Raw genomic sequence first — 27,950 nt, forward strand, 5'->3', positions numbered from 1 at the left:
ATTTATTTCACATTCTGATATTGGAGCTTCCTCCTTACTTATAGGATCAAATTCATCAAGATGTTGACAAAACAAAGTAAAGCTACTTTCATTGAACTTTGATCTGTATAGATTAGAATAGTAATCATAACAAAATTTAGATCTATCATCTGCATTATCAGTAAAAGACCCATTAATTTCAGCTGTGACAAATCATATTTTGTTCTTTGCCTTTCTATTTAAAAAAAGAAAAAGAAAAAAAAAGCTGACATTTTCTCTCCATGTTCCAGCCATTTCAACCTGGATCTTACAAAGGCCCCCTCAGCACTCTCTGTACAAGTCATCTGCAACCCTGTAAGCCTAACAACGTGTTTATCTTTCACTTTCTCGGGTGGCAAATTAGTGAGGGAGGCAATTTCAGAAACCACCTTCTCCTCCATTGCGTGTCAGCCTTTGGCATAATTACTTCCATATTGCCTTAAATTTTACCACTTTCATATTTTAGGAGCTCCCAATTACAACCAAACAATCCCTCAGCTTGTGCTTTATTCCAACAAAAGGTAATAATCCATTCCAATTCCATTTTAACAATAGCATGTTTTAGCAAAGAGTTATTCATTTTCCAAAAAGGGCAACCTCTGATAATACCATAATCAGACACAAGTCTGACATTAATGTAGATGGCTTTGTGGTCTGAAAGTGGAGTTGCCATCACCTTGACTGTACACAAATCCTTAGGCAAGTTTTTAGAAACAAGCCAGTAATCTAAGTGATATTCTAGACTAGAGCCACCCCTGTTGCTCCAAGTATAAACTCTATCAGTTTTAAATTCCTCTCTCCATATATCTACAATATAAGAACTATCAATGAACAGCTTTAAAGAGGAATTTTGATCAGGATTTTCACATGGGGGGCATCTGTCAACAACTTCGTCTAAAACAACATTAAAGTCTCCTTCTATTAGCAAGTAAGCACCTGGATATTTAGATAGCCAATGTTTAAGCTTGCATTCTGGTTCCATTGGCAGGACATCATTACTAGACTTTGAATTGTACCCATAGATATTTGTTATGATAAGGGTAGTGACACAGTTTAAGATGAAATTACTCCCTGGGTCACACTCACAGTGCAAAATAACACCATCATATTTATCTTTCAAAGATGAGACCCCTGCTGATCTTTCTGTTCCATGAGATAACCATATATCGTTGCCCCATTGTGATCTGCAAAAAGTGGTATCACTAGGAAAAGAATGGGACTCTTGAAAAAAATACAAAATCAGTTTTGAAACTTTTTTTAAACAAAAATAAGGCCTTACATTTGACATTATCTTAACCCCCTGGCATTCAAAGATAGAACAAGACATAAAAACACGAAGAACGAACAATAGAACAGTGTATTAGTAATAAAGACTTAAAGTAGAACAAAAATACTGTAGCGAATTCGGGGGAAAGTCCGAAAATCGCCACAGCTGGGGCGCGAACCCGTATTTCCCATTCTGCAAGCGACAACGTTAACCAGTTGACTAAAGGGTCCGACCCATTAATCAAGGGCTACCGAGCCTATTCATTCGTGATCGTTACATTATGTTGACGTGTACAGCTGCACCATTGCACTGAAAACGACAGAAAGGTCTTGGTATAAAACTGAAATACTCCTGTCATCGTCTAGTTCAGAATAAAAGTCTCAAAGCAGAAAAAAGGTGCTCCGTTGACCTCTAAATAGGCTTTAACAACTGCTAGTCCCTGAGAATTTAATTCAACAAAACAAAACAAAAACAATACCAAGACGGAGCATGTGCGGAAGATGGCTGAACATTTACTTACACCTTACGTAGGTTGACCTCTAGGTGGCATTTCATCCTGGCCCTGGATGAATGCTCCGGCTCCAACGAAATAAACTACCTTTCCCTCTGCACCCAATTTCACGTTCACCCTTGGAGAGACCGTCACCAAATTTTAGACCTTTAGTCTTTAAGGAGGATGGACCCTTAGCAGCTCTCCATATAGCATTTCGGTGGAGGCGTGAAATAAACTGAATGATGATCGCTCTGAGTTGGACATTATCCTCACTGCTCGGTGCTTTATCAAGGCGATGCGCCAAGTCTATGGCAGCAGCAGGGACCTCAGCTTTCTCGCTGGCAAATTTTTACAACCTCAAACCGAATGTTGTCTGAACACCTCGTAGCTTTAAGTTGCGTCGTCTCATGTACGATTCCAACTCATCCTGGTAAACTGTTTTTTTTTCTACTCTTCCACTCTACGTTTCCAGACCGGTCAGTTTGGCAGTGATCGACTTATTTTAGAATTTTACTAATTTTGACGCGAGCTGAGTACGTCTACTCGGCGGCCATCTTGGAAACCCCCTCGCTTGGCGTCATGGTTTTTTATTTTTATTTTATTTTTTTACTTTTTAATAAACTTTATTGCAAAATTCTCAGAAAAAAGGGGGGTCAAAAAAAGAAAAAAGAAAGGAGATTTAGTAACTCAACATAGCAAGTGGCTTTAGATCCTAAGGACCTATTGAGCCAATGCCACCCAAAGTCTGCTGTGCCGAGGAGGTTTTAAACTTAAGCCCACTTTACAAAATGGCCACTCATCTACATGACCTTCAGCACTGACGTGTAAGGGTTTTTGGGCGCCCCTTACTATATATCAGAATGACAGAGAGACAATTACTGTGATAACGCATCAGAATTCAACACATCAGAATCCCCATTGGGCAGAAAAGGACCGGCACAAGAAAGTTGTGGTCAGTCCATCGGCTACGACATGACCTTCATCATCACTTCAATTTGCTTTATTGCTGTGCCTTCTAGACAAACCATTTAAGGGTTGTTGAAACAAAATTCAATCATATTAGAGACATGCTATTATCCCCAAATCTCAGCTTTAATGCTTTGAAGTTGTCCATGGAAAACTGATAACAAACTCATTACTTAATGATCTGATTGACATGGGGAAAAAAACATACTGGCACCTTAAACAGCCCAAACATAGGCGGCGTGCATGTAAACCTCTTTTCTAGTCTGGGCCTCGATGCTGACCGGGCTCGTGGGGGTCCCCCTGCTCCAGAGGTGCTATAGGCCTACGGCGTCAGGCGTCGTGCGCTCAGAGGGCTGACGGAGCGGCGGCGGTGGAGGTGGGAGACATCGATCGGTGTTAGCAGAGGTGTAAAAACCAGGTCCAGAAAGTAAAAGTCCAAACCATGTATTTGCTCTACTCATGCACTACACCAGCAGATTCTAGTCAACACCACTATTCAACTAGGTAGGGTCAACTAGCTAATGAAATCTGCTGGTTTAGTAACATGGTTGGAGCAAAACATGGTTTGGACATTTACTTTCTGGACCTGGTTTTTACGCCTCTGGGTGTTGGACCCTTCCTGGACCCAGAGCCCAGGACAACTGACCCGGTGTTCTCCCCGGTGTCAGCGGCCCTGTGTGTACCTCTATCCATACGCTTGATTAATAATGCTGTTGCATCTGTCAGCTCTCTCTGTGTGTGTGTGTGTGTGTGTGTGTGTGTGTGTGTGTGTGTGTGTGTGTGTGTGTGTGTGTGTGTGTGTGTGTGTGTGTGTCCGTCGTGCCAGGCTATACGATTAATCTTGGTGTGTGTAACATTACCTCTCATGATGTTTAAGCCTCGTATCATTAAACTGTGTTGCATTCAGGCGAGTATAGTTTTAATGGTCTATTTTGGTTGACATATTCGTTTCAGGACCTATTAAGTATGATTAGTGCTGGACAGGCTGGAACCACCTGATTTTCTGTGTCCACCTACACTGTGATTTCTGCCTACGCCACAGGCACTTGCAACTAACTCCAACTGTTGACTTTATGTCTGTGTATTGTGTGTGTATATATTTCAATTGAACGTTATCTGTAGATATCACAAGTACTCAGGCCTAGACATGATTAAAAATAGTCACACACACAAAAGAAATCCCCCACGTGACACGAGGCTGCCCCCCCCCCTCCCGCGAAGCTGAAGTGACGAGCAACTGTAAAGTTTTTTCTCCAGAAGCCCTCGAACATAGGATGGAAGTCAGTGATGATAATCAAACAATGATTATTGTGTCTATATTCATATCACACATTTTAACCAGCAAAAAAGAAAATAAAAAAATGGCGGTGATGGCTTGAATGAGCTCAACCCCGCGGTAGGCATCGGTTATCGTCACAGCCTACTCAGCAACTTTAAAGCAGGTCATACAGCAACCATGCAGTCGCTTCTTAACACCCCCTGAAACCAACCAAAAAAAATAGATATTCTTTTTAATGTCCAGCCAATCTCTACCTCTCTGCCACATCTGACATGCATCACAATAAAAACACCGCCAGTGTAAAATCAATGGCACTGCAGCAGGCTTCGTCCCGGCTCACGCCCCCATTCCCTGCTTAAAACGTCTCCTTCCTCGGCGAGTCTCCATTTCTACTACGCCTCCTCTTTCCTTCATTCTAATTTCAGTTTTCTCATTCCCTTCCTTCCTCACATTTCCCCCCTTCGGTTGCGATCTATCAGCAGCAGCGATGGGTAGGACGGGTGAGGGAAACAATACCGTAGCGAATTCGGGGGACAACGCAACCACAGGAACTGCCACGGCCGGGAAGCGAACCCGTATCGCCCGCACCGCAGGAGACATCGCTAACCGCTCGACTAAAGGGTCGGACCCGCCAGCCAGCGGCCGGCGTGTCTTCTTATCCATGCACGTTACAATACTATCAGTGAAACTGACCTACACTGTGCGTGTGTGTTTAAACACACGGCAAGTGCTTGCCTGAATGTCTGTTTGTATGCAGCTTTCGCGCACACACGTGTTTGAGTCTGTGTGTACTGTACGTACGAATGTGTGTGTGTAAACAGTGAGAGCTTGCGCGAATGCCTTTGTGTGCAGTGTTAGTGAGCATGCACGTGTTCATGTCTGTGTGTGCGCACGCGCGTGCGTGTCAGGGGCCAATGGCCACGCATTTAAAGCACATCCACCTCTAGGCAGGGCTTAGCAGCTGGGCTTTGATCACAGTACTCCTCCCTGAAGCACATGGGGGTCAGGCACAACTCTGAGAGACCATCTGCCAGCAAAGTCTTCCCACGACTTAGCTTTCCATCATTTCTATATTTTCTACCACTCCCGATAACTGCTTTCACATCAGAGAAACTAGGCTACTGGGCTAGCGTTGCATAAGCATTTAAGTAAAAGCTGTCTAACTTTACTGCTGCAGTAGGCAACCTTTTTTTTGACAAGAGATATCTTTTTACCTTGACAAAGCTTAGGAGACCTACAAGCCCAGCTCCAAGGGATCATATATCATGAGAGTTAATTTGGCACGCAACCGCTGACATTGTAACCCCAATTAGCAGCATAGGTTGAATCTGTTGTCTCGAACCTAAAGCGGTCAGTGAGTGTCTAATCTTGTTTCTACTGACTTTCACTGAGCAGAAAGAGGATTATAACAAGCCAATTGACCTCATTTTATGTGCTCCCGTGTGGTTTCACCATTAAAACAATAATTTTTCAGTTACATTATATATTTAATCATTACTTACAATTTGTATCAAAATAGGTGAAGTATTTGATAGGGATGGAAGGCTTCAGACAGAAAAGAAAAATCTACCTACAATTTTAGCATATGGTTGAGAGTTTTCTGTCAGATTATAGTGGCTTTGGATAGCTATTCAAAGCTTTTTTTATTTTGATATACTTTATTAATTATTAATTATATTTATTAGGCCCTGTGATGGCCTGGCAGTCTGTCCAGGGTGTCTCCCTGCCTGCCGCCCGATGACTGCTGGGATAGGCTCCAGCCTCTCCGCGACCCTGAGAGCAGGATAAGCAGTTTGGATAATGGATAGACACACACAATATGGTATACATTGTAATGTGAAAAATTCCACTAAGAGGACAATGCCATTGATGTCTCTATGTTGTTTGAAATAATACCATTTCACCCAATAGCCCATGTTTAAACGTGTTGCTTTTAATGGTAGCCACGGTTTACGGACTTGATGTGATGAGATCCACAGTCATCTTGGAACAGAAAAACATCAAACATTTTGTTAAGTCTGTGCTAATACCTTTAGAGATCACCTCAAAACAAGCATCATCCTTCTCAGTGTTAGATGAAAGTAGAATGCCAACAGTAGAATGCCCAAGCAGCATGTCACAAAAGTCAAGGAAACGCTGACATTTTGAAATTTATGCAATCACACCACCGCTGTATGAGGGTCAAAATCCCCTGTAACCTTTTTGAATTGAGTGGATAGTTAAAATGAGTAAAATATAAAACTGCGCTCAAGAGTTTACATGGAAGGATGGAGTGGATATATGAATTTGACACCATTAAATATGCTTAATCCAATTTAGTGTCTGGGGGCTGAAATCTATCTTGGCACGCAATGGGTGGAAGGAAGGGGGACACCCTGGATAGGTCATAAATTGGGCCTACGTTTTTGGATTATGGGAGGAAACATCAGATGATCAGAGGGATCGAAGGAATGGATGAGAAGTTGAGAGACACACTATTGAGATGGTTTGGACATGTACAGAGAGGCGGCATGGACTGTATAGGAAAAAAAGGTATTGGACCTAGCTAACAAAAGGGATGAGATAAAACTCAGGCTGTCCTCTCAGAAAAGGCTGCAGAACTTCTGTCTGCTGATGTTTACAGAGACTTGGCTCAACAGCAACATAGTCGACTCAGCAGTCGAGCTAGCGGGCCGCACAGCCTTCCATGCCGACAGGACAGCAGACTCCAGCAAGATCCACGGAGGAGGTTTGAGTATTTATGTCAATAACTCTTGGTCCAACAATATAAAGATCGTTGAAAGGCATTGCTCTGCTGATCTCAAGCTACTTATGATTCAATGCAGGCCTTTTTACCTGCCCAGGGAACTAATGGCCATTACCATCGCCGCTGTATACATCCCCCCACATGCTAATGCTAAGGTAGCACTTAAGCAGCTACAATGTGCCATCAGCAGACAACAGACCAAACACCCGGACAATGCCTTTATCATAGGTGGTGATTTTAATCAGGCTAACCTCAGGGCTGTATTGCCCAAATTCCATCAGCATGTCTCCTGCCCCAATAGGGTATAAAACACCCTGGACCATCTCTATACAAACATTAAGGACTCATACAAAGCTACTCCTTGTCCCCACCTGGGGCATTCTGACCACCTCTGCCTGTTCCTGGTCCCAGCCTACAAAACCCTGATAAAACAGGTCAAGACAGCAGTAAAGACAATCACCGTCTGGCCAGAAGGAGCAGTCTCTGAACTCCAGGACTGTTTTGACAACACAGACTGGAGTATTTTTGCACATTCAGCTACCCATGGCTCCCATATAGACATTAATGAACAGACATCTGCCATACTAGCCTACATTAACTTTTGCACTGAGAGCGTCACAACAAAAAAATCAATCTGCACCTTTCCAAACCAGAAACGCTGGATGACCAGTGAAGTCCGGCAGCTGCTGAAAGTCCGGGATGCAGCGTTTAAGTCAGGTAACTGTGAGGCCTACAGCGCAGCCAGATCCAACATCAAAAAGGGCATCAGAACAGACAAACATAAATATTCCCTACGAATAGAGGACCACTTTCACAATAATGCTGATCGCTGGCGAATGTGGCAAGGCATTCAGTCTATCACAGACTACAAAATCTCTAATAGCGGTCGCACTGTCCATGATACCTCCCTGCCAGACAAGCTAAATCATTTATATGCTCACTTCGACAAGGACAATACTGACCTGGCCACAAAAATCCCCAGCCACCCAGAAAACCAGGTGCTCACTCTATCAATCGCAGAGGTCAGAGAATCACTGCGCAAGTGAATACACGGAAGGCTGCCGGACCGGATGGCATACTGAGTCGGGTCCTCCGCGAATGTACCGACCAGCTGGCTGAGGTCTTCACAACTATATTTAACCTCTCACTGTCCTAATCAATAGTCCCGACATGCTTTTAGACCACCTCTATCATTCCTGTCCCCAAGAAACCAACATCCACATGTCTGAATGACTACCGACCCATAGCGCTCACCCTCATTGCCATGAAGTGCTTTGAGAGACTGGTTCTGGCTCACATCAAAAAAATTATCTCCCCCACATTCAACCCACATCAGTTCACCTACCGTCCCAAAAGGTCTACTGAGGATGCCATTGCCACTGCCCTGCACTTTGCTCTGACCCATCTTGAGCTTAACAACACATACATCCGGATGCTGTTCATAGATTATAGCTCTGCCTTCAACACTATCATCCCTGCCAAACTAACCACCAAACTCCTCTCCCTTGGCCTCAACCCCTCCCTCTGTAACTGGACCCTGGACTTCCTGACCAACAGACCTCAGTCTGTTAGGTTAGGTGACCACACCTCCTCCACCCTGACCCTCAGCACAGGTGCCCGTCAAGGCTGTGTTCTGAGCCCCTTCCTTTTCTCCCTCTTTACCCACGACTGCCTGCCATCTCACCATTCAAATGTTAGCGTTAAGTTTTCAGATGACTCCACAGTCATTGGCCGTATCACCAACAATGATGAGACAGCCGACAGGGATGAGATTCAGCACCTCACATCATGGTGTACTACCAACAATCTTGTCCTCAATGTGCAGAAGACGAAAGAGCTGATTGTGGACTTCAGGAGGTCTAGAAGCTGCAGCCACTCCCCCATACACATCAATGGGGTGGAAGTGGAGCGTGTTTCCAGCTTTAAATTCCTTGGAGTCCACATCAGCGAGGAACTTTCCTGGACATTAAACACCCAGGCCCTTGTGAAAAAGGCCCAGCAATGCCTGCATTTCCTGAGGAGGCTGAGGAGCGCCCGTCTATCCCCCAAAATTCTCACCAACTTCTACCACTGCACCATAAAGAGCATCCTGACCAGCTGCATCTCAGTGTGGTATGGCAACTGCACCTCAGAAGACCAGAAAGCTCTGCAGCGGGTCATCAAGGCGGCCCAGCATATCACCGGTACCCAGCTCCCAGCCATAAAAGACATTTATCACAAACGCTGTCTTCGAATGGGTCTGAGCATCAGCAGAGATCCCACCCACCCCAACCATGGACTGTTCTCCCCCCTGTGCTCTGGTAGGCGCTACAGGAGCCTCAGAGCCTGCACTACCAGTCTCAAACACAGCTTCTTTCCACAAGCTGTTGCCCACCTGAACCTGGCCACCCACTGAATGTCTGTAGATATTTTTAAATATTTTGTACTCCAGCTCTTTTAACTTATTTTTAGCTTTTGGTCTTCATGTGTGTGTATCTTATATTGTGTTTGCTGTGTTTGTCTGTGTCTGTCTTGCACTGTTTGGTGAAGCCACAGCCCTCATTTCATGTTTAACATGTGCCTGCACATTGTTTTTAATGACAATAAACTGAATTGAATTGAATATTGAAAAGAAAAAACAAGAAGACCAAGGAAAGGATGGAGAGACCAGATAGAGGGCATGAGGAGGGTTGGACAGCAGGAGAGGTTGGCATCAGACAGAAAGCTATGGAAGGCAAAAATCCACTGTGGTGACCCTTGAGAAACAAAACAAGCCGAAAGAAGAAGGAGGAGGAAACCAGAGAATTGAGAGGAATCCCATATGAGCATGGAAGAACATGCAAAGTCCACACACAGAAAGGCTCGGAGTGAACCCAGCAGGGATGCTACATGATACCATTTGAAATATTATCAGAATCAGGAATATTGGCCATATAGGTTTGCACACACATGGAATTTGACTCTGGTTTCATGGCTCTCTCAGAGTACTGAACATAGAATAACAACACTACAACACAACAATCTTCAGATTTATACTACACAATAAGAGGTGATAAGGTACAATGGTAAAGAGAATATATTAGAGATGCTGAAATAGATGTTAGCAGGTTACTTACATGCCTGAAGTAGATGGACGTGACAGAGTGTACCAGTATACATGCAATGTACAGTATATAATGTATCATACATATTAATATACTATTTGAAACATCTGACACTGAGAAGTGATGGGAAATGATGGCCATGAATGTGTTAGAATGTAGGAATGCACATGTATATATAGTATATATGCATTTATCTAGTTATTTGAGTAAATGTTAAAATATACACTTTAAGCCCCGAAAAAAAAAGAAAAAGGAAAGAGGACATTTGGGAGTAAGTTTTTACACAAGTCGTGCCATCTGACTGTTGGCCCCTGGCCCCAAACATTTTGGATTACCTGAGCATGGTGTGTTTTTTGTGCACGAATCTAAATACAATATCTTACAACTGCCTAACCCAGTCTCTAGTGTTGTGTTTGGCAGTGTTGTGTACTGTTATGTAGAAGTGTAGTGCTGTAATGTTGTAGCGATGTGCACTGTTGTAGTGTTGTGTAGTGTAATGTAGTGTTGTAATGTTGTGTAGTGTTGTAGTGTTGTGTAGTGTTGTAATGTTGTGTAGTGCTTGGTAGCCTTATTAGGATTACTTCAGCTGGAAGTATTGTTTTCACTTAATGTTGTGTAGTGCTTGGTAGCCTTATCAGGCTTACTTCAGCTGGAAGTATTGTTCTCACTTAATGTGACATTTTTTTTTAAATAAACCTGTGCTTTATTTGTATACCTATACCACATGATGTCAGACATCTCAAGTTCAGGTGACACACAAAAAAAAATGTGGGGGGCATCCGGGGAGTGTGGTGGTCTATTCCGTTGCCTACCAACACCGGGATTGGCGGTTCAAATCCTCGTGTTACCTCCGGCTTGGTCGGGTATCCCTACAGACGCAATTGGCCATGTCTGCGGGTGGGAAGCTGGATGTGGGTATGTATCCTGGTCGCTGCACTAGCGCCTCCTCTGGTTGGTCTAGGTGCCTGTTCTGTGGGGAGGGGGAACTGGGGGGAATAGCGTGATCCCCCCACGTGTTACGTCCCCCTGGCAAAACTCCTCAACGTCAGGTGAAAAGAAGTGGCTGGAGACTCCACATGTATTGGAGGAGGCATGTGGTAGTCTGCAGCCCTCCCCAGATCGGCAGAGTGGGTAGAGCAGCGACCAGGATGGCTCCGAAGAGTGGGGTAATTGGCCAGATACAATTGGGAAGAGAAAGGGGGGAAAATTAAAAAAAATAATAAAATGTGGGAATTGGCTTATACTATATGAATCAGAAATATTATCCATGAAGTGGCAAAGTAAAGCTTTATTTTTACCTTACTCTGGTTGAGGCACTAAGACTAAATGGTGAAATGTGAGAAGGACTAAATTCTTCAGCCATTTAGCAGCTTTGTTAGGTAAGCAGGGTATTGCATTTGTATTAGCTCATAACTTTTGCATTTTTTTTGTTAATCAACTGTCAAGTACCTGTCTAGTGAGAAACCCAAGCCTACTTTACTCTTTCATTTCCTAAAACCACTTTTTTATATGTTTAATCCACTTGACTCACTTGGTGACAAATTTGTCAGGTTGTCACTATAAGAAGCAGTGGAAAAACAAGCGCTCTAAGCACAATAGAGCATTTGGCCTCATTTGAATTCATGTCAGGCCTTTAACCATGGAGAGTTTACTGTAATTGGATGACTGCTGAACTTGATAAGCACTTATTTTCCCATTTGTTCTTGCTTCATTTATTGCTTCCTTCATTTATTGCTTTATTCAGTTATTTACCCTGCAGCATGTTGCAATGTGGTCATTTAGGTCAAACCTGCTGTCATGCTAGCCATAGTTCACTGTAAATAGCATTTAGGAACCTTCTAACAATAGCTGTCCTGTCTTGTGTAAATGCACCTATTGTTTAGCCAACATCACCTTTTATTGCCTTACACTTGACACCTGTACCACCATCAAAAGGTAATGATACATTAGCCACATTTCCTTCCTGAGCAGATCATGATGCTTGTGATGGCTCGGCTGATGGGAGTGACCCGTAGGAGGAGGTGGGTGATGTCATGCTGATGACTGCCAGTTGAACAAGTCTTTTACCGTTCCAATTGATGGTAGTCCTTGAGCCAATCTCTAGCTAGGCAGAAAGACCGAGCAACTTTTTGTGGCGGCGATACTCTTAACGCAGCCTTTAATTAATCGCTACATTGCCTCACAACAAAAAGGAAGTGTCTGTGGTTGCTGGGTCTAAGCCATGGGATTACTACAGTTCAGCCACGGCAGTGCTGCTAATGTCATCTCCCATCCAAACCAGAAAAAGAGTTGCTTCAAGTGTTCTGTGGCTTTGTTGTCAGTGTGAAGAGGCATCTGTAACCACATGAATCAGAATTTGCGAATGGAATGAAAGAATATATGCAAGCTTAGCCAATTGTGACATTCCTGCGGTTGTCAGCAAAGATTTGTGAGAATGGCAGTTGAGTCAGAAAATGGCGTTTTTCACAGAAGGTAAAAAAAAAAGTGTCACACAAGGGACCATGGCCCTTGATATGTATGCAAACATCTCTTCAGGGCCTGTTTTCTGACAGCCATACTGACAGTCACTGTGGGCTTGGACATCTGTGACCCAATGGCCTTGTTACATAGAGCAGGCAGCCTCTTCTCCCTACCACGATTCTAACATCTAAAAAATGTCTTATCAACTCTCAGGCTAACCTGGGATCATTTGCTGTCTCAACCAAATCCATGTGACCAGAATTTGAGATGTCACTAGTAGAGCTATTGTTACATGTCCATGAAATGTGAATATCGGGATTTTTAAACAATTTCAATTGTGAAATAGAAAATCAATCTGTGTTTTTCCCCTAGTTGGGTAGGTGGACACTGGTTAAGCAACAAGATCTAATTTGAAACATGTCTTTCACATGCTTTGGCAGTTTATTCATTTTGGGTGTTATTGGATGAATATCTCACAACTGCAGCAAACCCGCTGTGTCCACAACCTATATTTTGTATCTAATAATTCTGTACACCCTGCTGTGACTCTGAGAGCATACATTTGCTCCACTTAAAAAAATGAGAGCAATCACTGAGATCTGCCTCTGAATATGTAATAATAACACACTCTGGTAGTGGTGTCATATGATAATTTTGTCTTGAGGCATGTAAGGACAAACCTTGTATGACTTAAAGCAAGGTTTTTGGCTGGACCGGACCAGCAGGCCAGCCGTACAAACATGACTGTCCCTGAGTGATTATATTAAGTGACTGAGGGATCATGTTTAGAGTGACTGAGTGAACAAGATACATGATTGGGCCGCTGGATCAGGTGACCAACGATGTCACTGAAGTAATACGATTGGTCAGCTGACAAATGACATCCCTGGTAAACAAGGGAGTGGTTCCAGCTGTTCCCCTCGTGAAGGGAATTCTGGCTCTTTTTAGTGAGCCAGATCATTTGGCTCAGCTCAGCAATAAGAGCCAGCTTTTTCAGCTCCCAAACAGGCTCTTCATTTAGTATCATTTCTGGCTTTTATATTTCAGCCAAATTTAGTAATATTTTGACCTATGATTGGTATGTGTGCACATATCACTTAAATCATTCAATGTAATTAATATAATTATACCTTATTTAATATAATTATACCATAATATTTTCAGAATACAATGATTTTAAATTATGCTTTGTAATTTGCTGTCAAGCACCCCCAATTCTATACACCAAATTCAAACTGACACGTTTGTCAGTCAACAAATCATTAATTAAAAACACCATCTGTGTAATTTGTCTCGTTTGTGTTAGGCTAATATGTAAAACGACGAAACTAAGTTTTCCTCCCTGTCTTTGTGTATACAGAAAGCAAACATTCCAAGTTGAATTAATGAATTACTTGTTTTACTCTATTGTTCAGTCTCACACACACACACACACACACACACACACACACACACACACACACACACACACACACACACACCCCTGTCACCATAGAGGTCCCTGCAAAGACTTCCTCAACTTTCCCTGTCTGACTCAGGTTCATCTGTTTGTTAAAAATGCATAAAATTGACATCATTTGGACTGTCTGATATGAGCATCAAATATCGTTGTATTTGTATTCATTAAATTCATAGTCCAACCTTGATATTGGCAAATACATATGTGGTGTATTATGCAATGCCTCTTATTAATTATATTTCTTGTAACGCAACAGTAAATGGTAATTCGAATGAAGTAGTCCATCCTGATCATATGAATGATGTACTGTGCTCTAGTTTACTTCACAGTCATACAATAACATTGACTAGCGCACCTCTAATTGGATCTGTGCTGGTTCCTTCTCCATCCTTTCCCTTTCTTTTTCAGAGCCATGTTCACCTGTTCGTTTAGGTTGTAATGTAAGTATTTCACAAATAATTTTTATGGTTGGGCGGGCTATCAAATATTATATGCCTTATAGGTTGTAATGCAAAAAATAATTGATGAATAGTCCAGAAAAAAACATCAAATTTACACAGAAATGTAGCGCAATCTTCTCTAAATATTTGTGCCCCGAGTCTGACTTGTTAAACCTTGAAAATGGTTAAACCTGCAACGGGACTGTAGCGTTGAAACCCCCAGGTTAACGAAAACATTTATTCTTTAGTTAGCTCATTTAGCTAGTTCACAGCACATAGCATGTAGGCTTGACAAAGCACCTGCTACCTGCTATTACGGATTGCACCAGCCGTGTCGCTGCAGCTAAAATGACCTATTGAATAGATAATGCCTGAGTTGGGGGGGGGGGGGGGCAGCAGCCCCTGACAAGACCGGCCCATCGGGAAAATTCCAGAACTTCCTGATGGCCAATCCGTGCTATCAACAGTCCCATTATGCTTGGCTCTTAATGTTAGATCCAGACTGGCCATCGGGAGAACCAGGAGAATGGCCTGGCAAGTTGACTGGCCTGGAGTGTCAGGCCAGTGTTAAACATGCTAAATGAAATGGGTAAAGCGAAAACAACACAGGGCGGCTACAATCCCTCAAAACTATAGACCGTCAGCCCCCCCTCCCACCCCCCACTGCTGGTATGATTTTAGTCTGTTATTATATTAGACGTGATTTGTCGTACGCACAACATTCAGTCAGTGCATGGAGTGCGCTTGGCCGAGCAGTGTGGCGGAAACATCATCTTATTATTCTGTCTTGTATTAATTTACAAAAAATAAAAAAAATCCGCTCTCAGACGGGACCCGGTGTTCTGACGATTTACGCTGCACGTCGAAAAATGCGACCATAGCACGAATCGATAGCATTCTAACCCTAACCCTTCTCGCCTAACCATGCACCGAACCGCTAAGTAGCACGTCTCGATAGGTAGCACATATCGACGTAACACCGGTGTTGGACGATTTATGCTGCCTCGTCGAAAAAAGCCACCGTAGCGCTAATCGATAGCAGAGTCTAACCCTAACCCTAACCTCACCACCATGCGCAGAACCGCTAAGTAGCGCATCTCAGTAGATAGCACATATCAACAGAACACCGGCTCCCATCGTTCACTTAAGAAGGGCATACAGCCGACTCGTTCACGACTGACACATAACTACATTGCACATTTATCGCACGTTAATTAATGGAATATATAGCTGCTCGTGGATACCACTGAAATGCTAAAAAGAGAATTTTTGCTGCTCCTTCCACATCTGGTTACGCACTGTAGCAGTTCAGCATAGAGCGGAGTAGCAGAGAAAACAGCGTCCCAAATAACGATCGCTCTGGCTAAACACTCGAATGTAGCTTAACCATGTGATATGCTACCGCAGTATACCGTAACGTGCATGGCTAAGTGGACACGTTGGCCGCTGGCTAACGGATCTTATCCGTCAGTCGAGCGGTCAGTGATGTCTCCCGCGGTGCGGGCGACAAGTGTTCGCGTCCTGCCTGCGGCAGTTCCTATGGTTGCCCCCGGAATTCGCTACAATACTTTAACAACATATATTACAGGGACCATTGCAAATGAACATTTAATATCCAGTAATACACATTATAGACACCGCCACTGACTAACCCGCTGACAAATTGGCCGCAATTTCGAACTTTCACCATGCACAGTCCAGCACATACTAGGTTCTGGACGAGTCTTGTTGAACTATAACACTTGTTCTAAAGTGCAAATACTCTCATTTTATACAGATTATCTTTCAGTTTTTCATAGTTTCTCAAATATGCATGGCAATTTTCCCCCAAAACTATACTCACAAAAAAATAATAACCAGCAAAGCACTGTCAAAATCTGGAAAAAAAATCCTGTAATCTCATATTCAAGTTAGATTTCATGTGCTTCTGGCTTGCCAAAGCTATAAAACACATACTGATCCAATGGGAAAATAGTGAGATAAATGAAAACCACTGCTTATAAATTATTAATGGATAACAAAAAAGGATATTTTTTCCGATCAATCAAACATATTTTTTTAACTTTAAAACAGCATGATACAATAATCTACAGTAAATGCCATATGCAAGCATAAAATTAACACTTTTTCAAAACTCAAATATATATTTTATGATCATCTTGAACTAGATTTACCAGCAGACAAGGAAAATTGAAGTAAAAACTGTAAATACAGCCAAAATCAATTGGAAAAAGTCAACAAAATAGCTGCATATTATTCATCTGAAACAAGGGGAATAGGCTTAAGTGTTGCCACACATTAGCTGGAATGACAAGGCAAAAGATCCAAAACACAATAAAAACACAACAAAGCATTCTATTTAGGACCCGTTCTGACAGTCCAAGACTGTCAACCAACAGGTGAGCTTTTTATGTGTTTTTGAAGGTACCGTGATTTATGAAAAGTCATTCAAGGCTACAGAAGAGACAATGGCACAATGAAGTCCTTGTCTAGAGAAGTCTACCAGGGAAAAGAAAAAAACAATTTCTCTGATTCAGTATGGGTATGCGGTCGGTCGGGGCGGGAGTCTGCCTCAGTGGTTGATGGTTTCTCTCCCCGCGTTAATCCTCCGTCTTTCTGTCCCCCTCTATCTCTGTCTCTGTCTGTCTCTCTCGGCATTGAGAAATCATTGTGTATTGCCACACTATAATGTGAGATAATAGCTGAATTGGCGCCGCAGGCTTATTAACGGTCACATTAAGCGAGCTGGCTCCGAGAGAGACAGACATGGGGCGGTAGGCCAGAGAACAAACAAAGATCTTAATATAACGCGTTGTATTTCCAACCCCCCCTTCCCTTTTTTCTCCACAATTGTATCCGGGCCAATTACCTGACTCTTCCGAGCCAGCTCGGTCACTGCTCCACCCCTTCTGCCAATCCGGGGAGGGCTGCAGACTACCACATGCCTCTTCCGATACATGTGGAGTCACCAGCTGCTTCTTTTCACCTGACAGTGAGGAGTTTTACCAGGGGGACATAGCGTGTGGAAGGATCATGCTATTCCCCCCAGTTCCCCCTCCCCCCCGAACAGGCGCCCTGACTGACCAGAGGAGGCACTAGTGAAGCGACCAGGACACATCCACATCCAGCTTCCCACCTGCAGACACGGCCAATTGTGTCTGTGGGAACGCCCAACTAAGCCAGAGGTAACATGGGGATTCGATCCCCATGTTGGTAGGCAACGGAATAGACTGCTACGCTATCCGGACACCACGTATTTCAAGTTTTAAATCCGTCTTTGGAAATCACAAGTCACACGTGGTTTACTTCACATTTATCTACATAATTGTTGTTTCAAATTGAATTGTTGAATCTGTATTTGCAAATAAAAATCGAGTGCGAAGTGGCTCACATTTGTTTACAGAGTTTTGAGACAAATTGAGCAGTGAGCCCGAGTTCCATCGGAGTTCGAGGTACGTCACGTTATCGGTGCGAGTCCTAAATGTGAGTACAAATGGACTTGAGTGAGGGTCAGATTCTGCATAACATACTGTGAAAACAGACATGCCTTGATTTAGGTGATTGAGAAATCATTCATCACCTATCCAAGAGGAGGCCCTGTACACTTGGGGTTGGAAGCAGTGGAGCAGGATGTGGGCATAAACATTTTAAAGTTCATGCACGAGGATTAAACTGAATTAGGCCTTAAATCAAAGATGAAAGGTAGGGCTTAATGCAACCAATGGAAAAAAATCAGTATTCTTTTAAACTGCATTAATTATACATGCAGACGGGTGACAAATGAAAGGAAAAACCAACATAAAGTTACTTAGTAAGGTGTTAGGCCACCAGGAGTCTCCTGAACAGCTTCATTGCTCCTTGTCATAGATTCTACAAGTCTCGGAACTCTACTGGAGGGATGGACACCATTCTTCCAAAATATATTCCCTCATTTGGTGTTTTGATGATGGTGGTGGAGAGCGCTGTCTAACATGTCGGTCCAAAATCTCCCACATGTGTTCAGTTGAGTTGAAATCTGGTGACTGTGAAGGCCTAGCATATGATTTACATCATTTTCATCCTCATCAAACCATTCACTGACCCTTCATGTCCTGTGGATGGGGGCATCGTCATCATCATCCTGGAAGAGACCACTCCCATCAGGATAGAAATGTCTCATCATAGGATAAAGGTGATCACTCAGAATAACTTTGTATAAGTCCGCGGTGGCGTAGCGGTCTAAGCATCGGCTTGGTGTCGATGCAGTTGCCCACTGGGGACTGGGGTTCGCGCCCCGGTCTCGTCAGATCCGACTATGGCCGGACTCGATGAAGCAGCAATCATTGGCAACGCTGTCTTCGGGAGGGGGGCGGAGTCGGCTTGTGTTCGTCATGTGAATGCGTCTGTGTGTGTCGGAAAAACAGTGGTTCGGCTTGGATTCGCCTTGTCACGAAAGTGGGGAGGCGTCTCCTTCGAGACTGCCGGCCGGAGAGATGCAGTTGGCGAACCCATGCAATACGAGGGTGGGTGTTTGAATTAAAATAGGGATCAATTGGCCACTAAATTGGGAGAAAAAAAGGGAAAAATCAGAAATAAATTTTAAAAAAAAGAAGAATAACTTTGTATTGATTTGCAGTGACCCTTCCCTCTAAGGGGACAAGTGGACCCAAACCATGCCAGAGAATTGCCCCCCATCAATATAACAGAGCCCCTGGACCCTAGGGCTCAAGCCTTCAGGTTTTTCTTTTCATTTGTCACCCGTCTGTACTCAGCCACACACAGGTTACTGTATTCTACTAAAAGAGTTTAATAACAATATCATGATATAATTTGAACTGAAAGTAATATGGCCCTCGCCCTAACCGACAAGATGCCTCAATACAAACAGTAATAAAGCGGTAATTATTTTGTGTAAAACCAGCAACATGGCAGATTAATTGAATATGATGGGAACATAAACAACCTCCCCAACTTTCCCTGCAGGTTGGATTGTTTCCTATCCACTCTCCATAATTTCATCTCCATTCATTCACCATATTCAGCCTTTATAGTTCCACTCTGTTACTGCTCCACTGCCAAACACATTTCTTCACATAGACAAGGACACGGAGCCGGGGAGAGACAAAACCATATGCATACCCAAACCAAGAAGCGTAGCCTCAACACTAACAGAGATAAACAAAGAGATATTGGATGACTGATTTCTCTGCCTTTTTCTTTCTTTCTTTCTCTCTTCTCTCTACCCCCTTCTCCATTGCTGAATTGTGTGGCTGACACTTGAGAACTTAAGAGAGGATTTGTCTTTCTTGGCATTGCCATGGCTTACGGCAAATGGGAGACAAAATGTGTGAGGAGCTCTGACAACAGGACGAAAGATGCCAAGTGCAGAAGTGCTGGGTTTATAATCCTGAGTTTGAACATGGATGGTTGCAGTAGTAATCCTATAGTTCTTCTCAGTTTTGGTGGGTTTGGCAACATCTGGTGGTCTCAATATTTCGTTTTCATACTGCGAATCCCACATTTGTATTACAATTGTGACCCTGAATGCACAGAATGTGTTCATGTGAAGATGACAGTTTTTCGCCGTTTGTAGATTTTGGTGTGACACCAACATGGTGTGCTTGGCTGTGGACTAGTGAGAAGATAATCCAGCAGTAGCATGCATATTCCGGAGAAAGAAGACTGATGAACAATGTGATCTGACACGGTAAATTGAATATTTGGTGGGAATAGCAGAGCCCACAAGCAGCAATGAAAAATAGCTAGAGGAGAAATCATGGGGTGCTATAGGGACGGCTTGGTCGAGTGTCCCTACAGACACAATTGGTTGTATCTGTAGGTGGGAAGCCGGATGTGGCTATGTGTCCTGCTCACTGCACTAGCTCCTCCTCTGGTCGGTTGGGGCACCTGTTTGGGGGGGGGGGGATAACGTCATCCTCCCATGCATTACGTCCCCCTGGTGAAACTCCTCACTGTCAGGTGAAAAGAAGCGGCTGGTGACTCCACATGTATCGGAGGAGGCATGTGGTAGTCTGCAGCCCTCCCCGGATTGGCAGAGGGGGTGGAGCAGTGACTGGGACAGATCGGAAGAGTGGGATAATTGACCTGGAACAATTGGAGAGAAAAAGGGCTGAAAATTTTAAAAAAAAAAAAGCATCACATATGGCTAAAAATTACAGATTACATCTTTAAGAAGAAGAAACGAAGGGAGAAGGGAGACACGAGGCAAGGATGAGAAAAGAAAAGAACTGAGGAGTAAAGTTCAGAAGAAAAAAGCAGATGATAAAAATCGGTCAACTGTTGGAATAGATGGAAAAGGAGTCAATTACCTCTTACTATTAGCTTGGCTGATGGTATAAATCCTACAGAGGTTCAAGATCAAATACAGACGCAGTACACACCGGACATAATTATATACGAGCAATAAGAAGTCTGGCTCTCTGAAGGCCGGTTCTCATATCTTTTCTGAAAGATAGGAAGGCGGTGGAAAAATTAAGTGTAGGGGACAGGCCACAGATGTGCAACACACAAAAAAAATCCCATAATATGAGGCCCACTTGCTTTCAGTCACCCTTAAAATGTTTTTTTTTCATTTACCTCACCGCGTAGGACATAACAATTAACCACACCAAAACTGTCGTCAACACAGTTAAGTCAAGAGTGTGGGAGAAAATACACTTTGAAAGGCTTTGGTTTCTTTTCTGTCAGAGGGCGTGCTGAAAAAACATGGGTTAATGTCTACCTCTTGTTTCTCCACAGCTCAGTGGAGACCCGACGACTCTCAGGATGTCAAACCATCATACAATTTGAGAGAAACTTCTCAGTGCGAGAAGTTTATACTTACACATCCAAGTTACCAACCAGGTAGCTGTTAGAAAAAGACATGACAACGAACGAGAAAATAATATCCGCATGCAGAACTAACACTCCTATAGCTAGCAGTGTTTTCACCACAACTGATCAAACTTAGCACCACTAAGAGACTGTCTCTTTTTCTATTTTTTGTTTTTCATTTTAGAAACTCTGTTGGATGAAAATTTTGCTGTGCAAAATGAGGATTGCTGAGAAGGCACATTTCAGCTTCTTGAACAGCAATATAGGAGGCAGCATTCATTCGTCCATGCTTGAGACCTAAGAAATAAACAATCACCGTAGGGGGTGAGGAAGAGTGCCAGCCATTCCCAAACTGAACCCACCTCCAAAAAGGATGGTGTGGATTTATTAGCTGGGGGAAATGCAAGCGGCTCTTTGCTGACTCCGCAGCATGGGAAAAAAGACAAAAGACAACTTTATCCTTCGATGTGAGAATCGTGGAATGTCTCCCTTGCAAGAACTTATGACAACAAATGTTAGATTCATGAATATTGCCAAAGATGAAATATGTTATTTCAAATGCGAATGAGGGGAAAGTCAGCAAAAGGTGAACAATAAATGCTGAAGTTGAAAAGAATGTTAAAAAAAAAAAAAAAAACAACACCAAAAAAAACCCAGTGCGCATGCTGACATAATTATGGTCAGGCAGCCAGTGAGATGGTGTTATGAACAGGATGAGGATTATGTACAGCACCGTGCAGGGACGGACACGATTCTGGCTGTAACAACACCAGAGAGGATTCCTTTTGTTGCCTCCGCTGCTGTCAGCCCCAAAAAACGATGAGAGGAAGGAGGCCTCCCTACAAAATCCTCACCGGGAATGTTACGTAACGGGGAATACAACACAACACAACAGCACATATCAACTCTGCTGACAAATCTTTCAAACTGAAGAAGTGTGGAGGCATTTGTTCTGAATCTACGTGTTTGTGCGTGTCCGTGTTTAGATTAACGTGTGGTTGTGATGGTGAATGAAGCAGGAAGCATGGTCACAATCGAGATGTGATGGCAGGCTGAACTGGATGGAGGGGCGGTGTTGCACCGAGGGGTTAGACTGATGGGGGATGGGGCGAGGGAAGATGATGAAGGGGGAAGGGGGATAGAAAATGGCTACGATGATGCTGGTGAGAACTGTAACAGTGCTTCAAGATCATCTCACATGTTCTGCTAATATCGACCACAATCACCTTTCATCTCAAACGTTAAGGTGAATCTACAGGAGCTGCAGCATGCCGTTTCCTCGGTAGATGTGTCAGCAACACAAGGTTGTTGTATTGTTGAAAATATGTTGTCGATTAATTGATTAGACAATAGACAAAATATTAATTGATTATAATTTTGGTCATCAATTAATCATTGTAGTTCTTCATTGAGTAAACACATTTGCTGATGACAGGTACACATGGAAAGATTTGCTTGCCTCTTTCCAATTCATGTCATCATAAAATCAATACTTTCCGGTTTCTTTAGCTTCTGGTTAAAGTTAACAGCGGCCTGGCCAGGGTGTCTCACCGCTTGCCGCCCAATGACTGCTGGGATAGGCTCCAGAATGCCCGCAACCCTGAACAGTATAAGCGGCTTGGATAATGGATGGATGGAAGATACGACGTTGTGCTCTGCAAATTTGATGGAAGGGTATTTGTCATTATTTTAGACTTTTTTAAGTCTAAATATAAAATGGATTAATTGAAAAGCTTGATATATTGATCAATTATGAAAATAGCTGGTAGCTGCAGCCCTGGCTTGTTGTTTACATTTTGTTGATGATTTCACTTGCTTGGCATGGTATTGTGAATTGCTTAGATCCTATGACATAATCAAAATACATGGAAAGGTAAGACTTTTTTTTTTTTCATTGTGGGGAAACTGGCCAACACAACTCCATACAGTAACTCCTGGGAGCTACTTAGTCCAACCTTGATTACCTAGTACTAGCCATAGACCAGCTTCACTAGAGCGCTCTGGAGTTTAGTGCCTTACTAAGGAGCACTGTAGTAGGTGTAACAGTAGATGTAGAAACAAAGGAAGGGTACTTTGCTGTCCTTCCAAACAGTCCCTGGAAGAGATCCGTCACTCTTTCGGTCACCAGACCACCTCTCCAGTGACCGTGCCGCCATCGAAACTGCCTGCTCATGCATCCAGAAACAGAACTGAGGAACAAAACAATGAAACCACTCCACAGTCATCAGAGAATGTAATTGTGTTGTCTCTGCACTGGCTTTCTTCTTCGCACCAGCTGAAACCTCAACTCAGTCTCCCTTGTTGCAGCATGTGTTGCACAGCTTTACACTTCGCCGCCTCACACTTGCTCACTCTGTCTTCTGCCTCGCCCAGACAACGAAAGACACTCTAAATGTAAAGACACAGCCTCTGAGAATCTCTTTAATAGTAACACATCAGTTAAAGGAAACCAGGACAGCATGCTGTACTAGAAAGACTCTTTTTATATCATACATTGTGAGGGTCAGATAATCAGTAGCTTTAGCTTGTTTCAACTGATGAAAGAGTGAGAGGCTGCCAGCCAGCCAGATCCGGCAGCCCACGATTTAATCAGTGTTATCTGTCTGCCCACATGGATACAGCTTGTCATGCAAAAGAAAGAACAGGACAGAGGGCGGAGGCTAGTCTCTGAAGGAATGCTATATCAAATGCTGAACTGACATCATCATCAAAGAGTGGGTGACAGCAGCCTCAGCCTGAAAGCCTTTCAGAAGAGATGTTTTCCCTAAAAGCCCAAATGTGCTGGCAGATGATCTGGCCGATACAAGCGCATCTTTACACAGCATAGGCAAAAATGAAACATGACCTTCAATGCCCTATGGCATTCATGAAAGAACTATTAAAGCAGTCAAGTATGACAAAACACCAAATTTCTACAGTCGTGGGGCGTCCAGGTAATGTAGCAGTCTATTCTGTTGCCTACCAACACAGGGATCGCCGGTTCAAATCCCCGTGTTACCCCCGAATTGGTCGGGCGTCCCTAAAGACATGATTGGCTGTGTCTGCGGGTGGGAAACTGGATGTGGGTATGTGTCCTGGTCACTGCACTAGCGCCTGCTTTGGTCGGTTGGGTGCCTGTTCAGGGGAGAGGGGGAACCGGGGGAGTAGCGTGATCCTCCAGTTTGCTACGTCCCCCTGGCGAAACTCCTCACTGTCAGGTCAAAAGAAGTGGCTGGCGACTCCACATGTATCGGAGGAAGCATGTGGTAGTCTGCAGCCGTCCCCGGATCGGCAGAGGGGGTGGTGCAGCAACCGGGATGGCTTGGAAGAGTGGGGTAATTGGCCAAGTACAATTGGGGAGAAAAGGGGGGGAAATTTTTTTAAAAAAATCTCCAGTCATTAGGGGTGTGTGTGTGTGTGTGTGTGTACATGCATGCATGTGTGCAACAGTGACATATAAATGTTTTAGGCAGAAAGATGCTCCAAATGACCCGTTTTCCTCAGCAGGCCTTAGGACACATCCAGCTGGTCTCAGTGACAGAGCAATGTAGAGCAACGTATAGCAGGCATGTCCAATGACTGTGGCCTGCTGACGCTGACATACACCTCCACAAAGTGCTGGAGCAGAGTACAGTGGCATGCCCATCACAACTCAAGAATGGCTTTGCACGCACCTCTACAACACTAGCGAAATGTGGTGGTCACAACGGCCTTGTTGTGACTGATGGCCTCTCTCAGAGTAGTGGCAAGCAGACAGCATGTGCACACACCACACAATACACACACACACACACACACACACACACACACACACACACACACACACACACACACACACACACACACACACACACACACACACACACACACACACACACACAGCAGGTATAGGGGCTAAAGGGCAGTAAGGTCAATGGAAGTGGTAAGATGTCTCCCTGGAACATATATAGCTGTTATGCAAGGAATCATGTAGCTGTGACTATTATAGTAATCACATTACCAATATCCTTATGTATGTGATAATGAAAATATGGCATAAAGTGAGACCTCCTAATAATCAGATTTGTTTTATGTAAACATACTTAATAATTCTGCTCAGTTCATTCATTGTTCAGCATCTTTATCCAAGTGACAGCAAAAACTCAAGGTTGTGTTATTGTCATTTCAGCACCACAGCACGGTTTGTAGCCAAGACACTTTTTCAGCCAACACATCCCCATGAATTCCCCCCAGTTTCCAAGAATAGCCACCACTTAGTGTTTTGAAACCTAATTTGTAATGGGAATGTTGCTTTATGGTAGACGTGTGTGTGTGTGTGTGTGTGTGTGTGTGTGTGTGTGTACATGCACAATAAGTACTGGGAGAGAAACGTAGAAACAGGTGATATACAGGAACTTCTCCCAGGCCACAATTAACCCAGAACATACCCAGAAAACAAAGAACATAGCTGCATGGCAAACGCACAAAGCTTTTCTTTTTTTCCAGCTCTGGCACCACTTCACGGGTTTCAGCGTGTGCGTGCTTCTTGAATATGGGACACTAGTTCACAGTCGGAGGGGAGGGGGGGGTGGGAGACTGGAATGCCGTTATTGCTGTTCAGAAAACGGCGTGGTGACAGCATCACAGATACCTGTCAAGCCTTTGTGTACTAGAGCCACACATCACCTGTCATTCAGCTCAAAACTGAATCACACAAAGATCAGGAAGATGTTGTCACTGAATCAAGTCCTATTTCACCAACAAAAACAGATAAAAAAATGTTCAGCCCCAAGATTACATCACCTGTGCACACTGTGGGCCTGAAGCACCAGCGACTAATTCACAATGGGGTTGAAATGTGCACTGGAATTATTAGTATCTACCACTTGGTATGACTCGCATGTGTATCGATTTTTTGATAGAAAAGAGAAAGAAAGATAAAAAGCAAAACACACTCTTGGTAGCCTAAAAGCCTAAAATGTAACAGTAAACACTTCTATAAAAGATGGAAATCTGCAATATAACATGGGGACACTGACCCCACTGGGCTTTTGGGGGGTATGGAATCATCGGCACCAAAATCACACGAAATCAAAACGTGTACAACAAACATCACAGACATACTAACTAAGTCTCCAAAGACTTAGTTATGTCAACTTCCTCGTCAGGGGGAGTTCTCTCGTGTCGGCTTTAGCTTTGGAAAAGTTATTCATATCTGACAAACACATCAACTGGAGTGCATGTTGTGTGTAACAAGTGGCCGTTTTACTGCTGATTTAACTGTTATTCCAGCCATGCTGTCACCCCACTGAGATGTCTTCATTTGTCACACTTACGGCAGTTTTCTTCATCGCTGTTGTCCGAGCAGTCGTCGTCATCGTCACATCTCCAGATCGTGGGTATGCACCTTTTGTTGGTGCACTGGAACTGCCCATCTTCACACTCCGTTGTAGCTGAAAGGCGAAAAAAAAAGACAGATAGGTGTGTGTGTGTGGGGGGGGGGGGGTCCAGATGGGTCAATGCGCGCCACAGCCTTAACTGCCATTTGCAAATGAATGAATGCCTCATTGTTATTCAGTTTCCTTTCAGTCGATTGACTGAGCCGAGGCGCTGTGAGCGTCACAGTCTGTTTCTTTTCCCTCACCGGTTCACTTTCCATTAGACAGTATCTACGATAGGTTTAAAAGGTGAGGGGAAAGGGTACCGCGGCAGGCCACATGTTCACCGTCCAGCACCGTTTCATCGTGTGAAGACAAAGATTTCAGTCCAGGCTACAGCACTACTATATATACTACTACTACTACACCTCTATGGCGGCATGGAAACACATAATGACGGACATTTTTCGCATCCCGGACCTCACGCCGAATCTGAAACATGCCGGCTATTACACACTCAAAAATACAGCGTTTCTGCATCATGAATAATTAAGGCTACAAAAAGAGTTGGCTTCTCGCCCCCCCCCCCCTCTCTCTAGATATCTCCAACGAAAGCATGTATTGCCTTTATTGTTTGAGCCACCGGTCCTCATAGTTACAATCAGCAGCCGTAAACCGGTCACACACACGCGCGCGCTCGCGCAGCGAAAGGAGCGTCATGTTGCTCGATTTATTCTGCCATTAGACACGCTGGAGAACAGCAGGCACTACTAACCTCCCGTGCGCTGAAGCTTCGTGAGTAAAAAATGAAAAAGTAGTAATTTCCTTATATCCGTCCACATTGCTGAGGGAGGTGATGGAGCTCATCCAAACAAAGCCTGTCCGAGAGCCGATTCTCATCCGATGAGACGGTGGTACTTCTCTATCCAGACACCCCCCACTCCTCCTCCTCCTTTGCCTTACTAGCAATCCGAATCAGTGACGACGACGTGCAGGGCGGAGATAATGTCCGACGAGAATAAACATGAATATTCACAATGTGTGCGCATCTCGCTCAGCTGCTCCATTTTTATTGTTGTGGCGGCACCATTTACAACGATCTAGACATCAAATTGTTTGATTCCCTCACATTGACAAAGGGCAATGATGATGCATTACCAGGCGGGTTCACCTGTGCTCCACCTCTCCTAATACTAAACTGGAAAAAAAAACGTAAAAATGAAAAAAATGAAAAAATCTGATAGATTTTCTGCTGTATGCTACCGTATGTCTCATGGAAAGTCCTTGCAAAGAGTAGTGCATATTCAGTCAGGGGTAAAAGATGTAACCTGTGCTTAGCAAAAAATTATTTTATTATTTGCAGACCTGAATATGTCCACCTTGAATAATAGAAACGAATTGGCCAACAGTTGTAGACACCGAAAAAAAATCTCCTTTTAACTACCCCCCGCCATTAGATGATACACATATGACATTTATTAGTTTTATTTATTTATTTATTTTATATTTTAACTGCCTGCCCTTCCAACTGTGTCCTAGCACCACCCCAGTATATAATTCACATAAAGTGCCTTGTTATATTTCTAATGT

The 27,950-nt window shown here is 43.6% G+C and overlaps 1 protein-coding gene across 1 annotated transcript in view; it reads right to left on the reverse strand.

Annotated features, from left to right (window-relative positions):
* LOC130123413 (low-density lipoprotein receptor-related protein 8-like) overlaps window positions 1-27,202 on the reverse strand; it is a 156,117-nt gene extending 128,915 nt beyond the window's left edge. Inside the window, exons 1-2 of the mRNA XM_056292565.1 lie at window positions 27,136-27,202; window positions 26,319-26,435 (exon numbers count right to left, since the gene is read on the reverse strand). Of these exons, the coding sequence (XP_056148540.1) occupies window positions 26,319-26,435; window positions 27,136-27,202 (184 nt within the window). The remainder of the gene's footprint in view (window positions 1-26,318; window positions 26,436-27,135) is intronic.
* Between the last annotated feature and the right edge of the window lie 748 nt (window positions 27,203-27,950).

This window comes from Lampris incognitus, chromosome 14, assembly GCF_029633865.1.
Source record: "Lampris incognitus isolate fLamInc1 chromosome 14, fLamInc1.hap2, whole genome shotgun sequence".
In the NCBI taxonomy this organism is placed as follows: domain Eukaryota; kingdom Metazoa; phylum Chordata; class Actinopteri; order Lampriformes; family Lampridae; genus Lampris; species Lampris incognitus.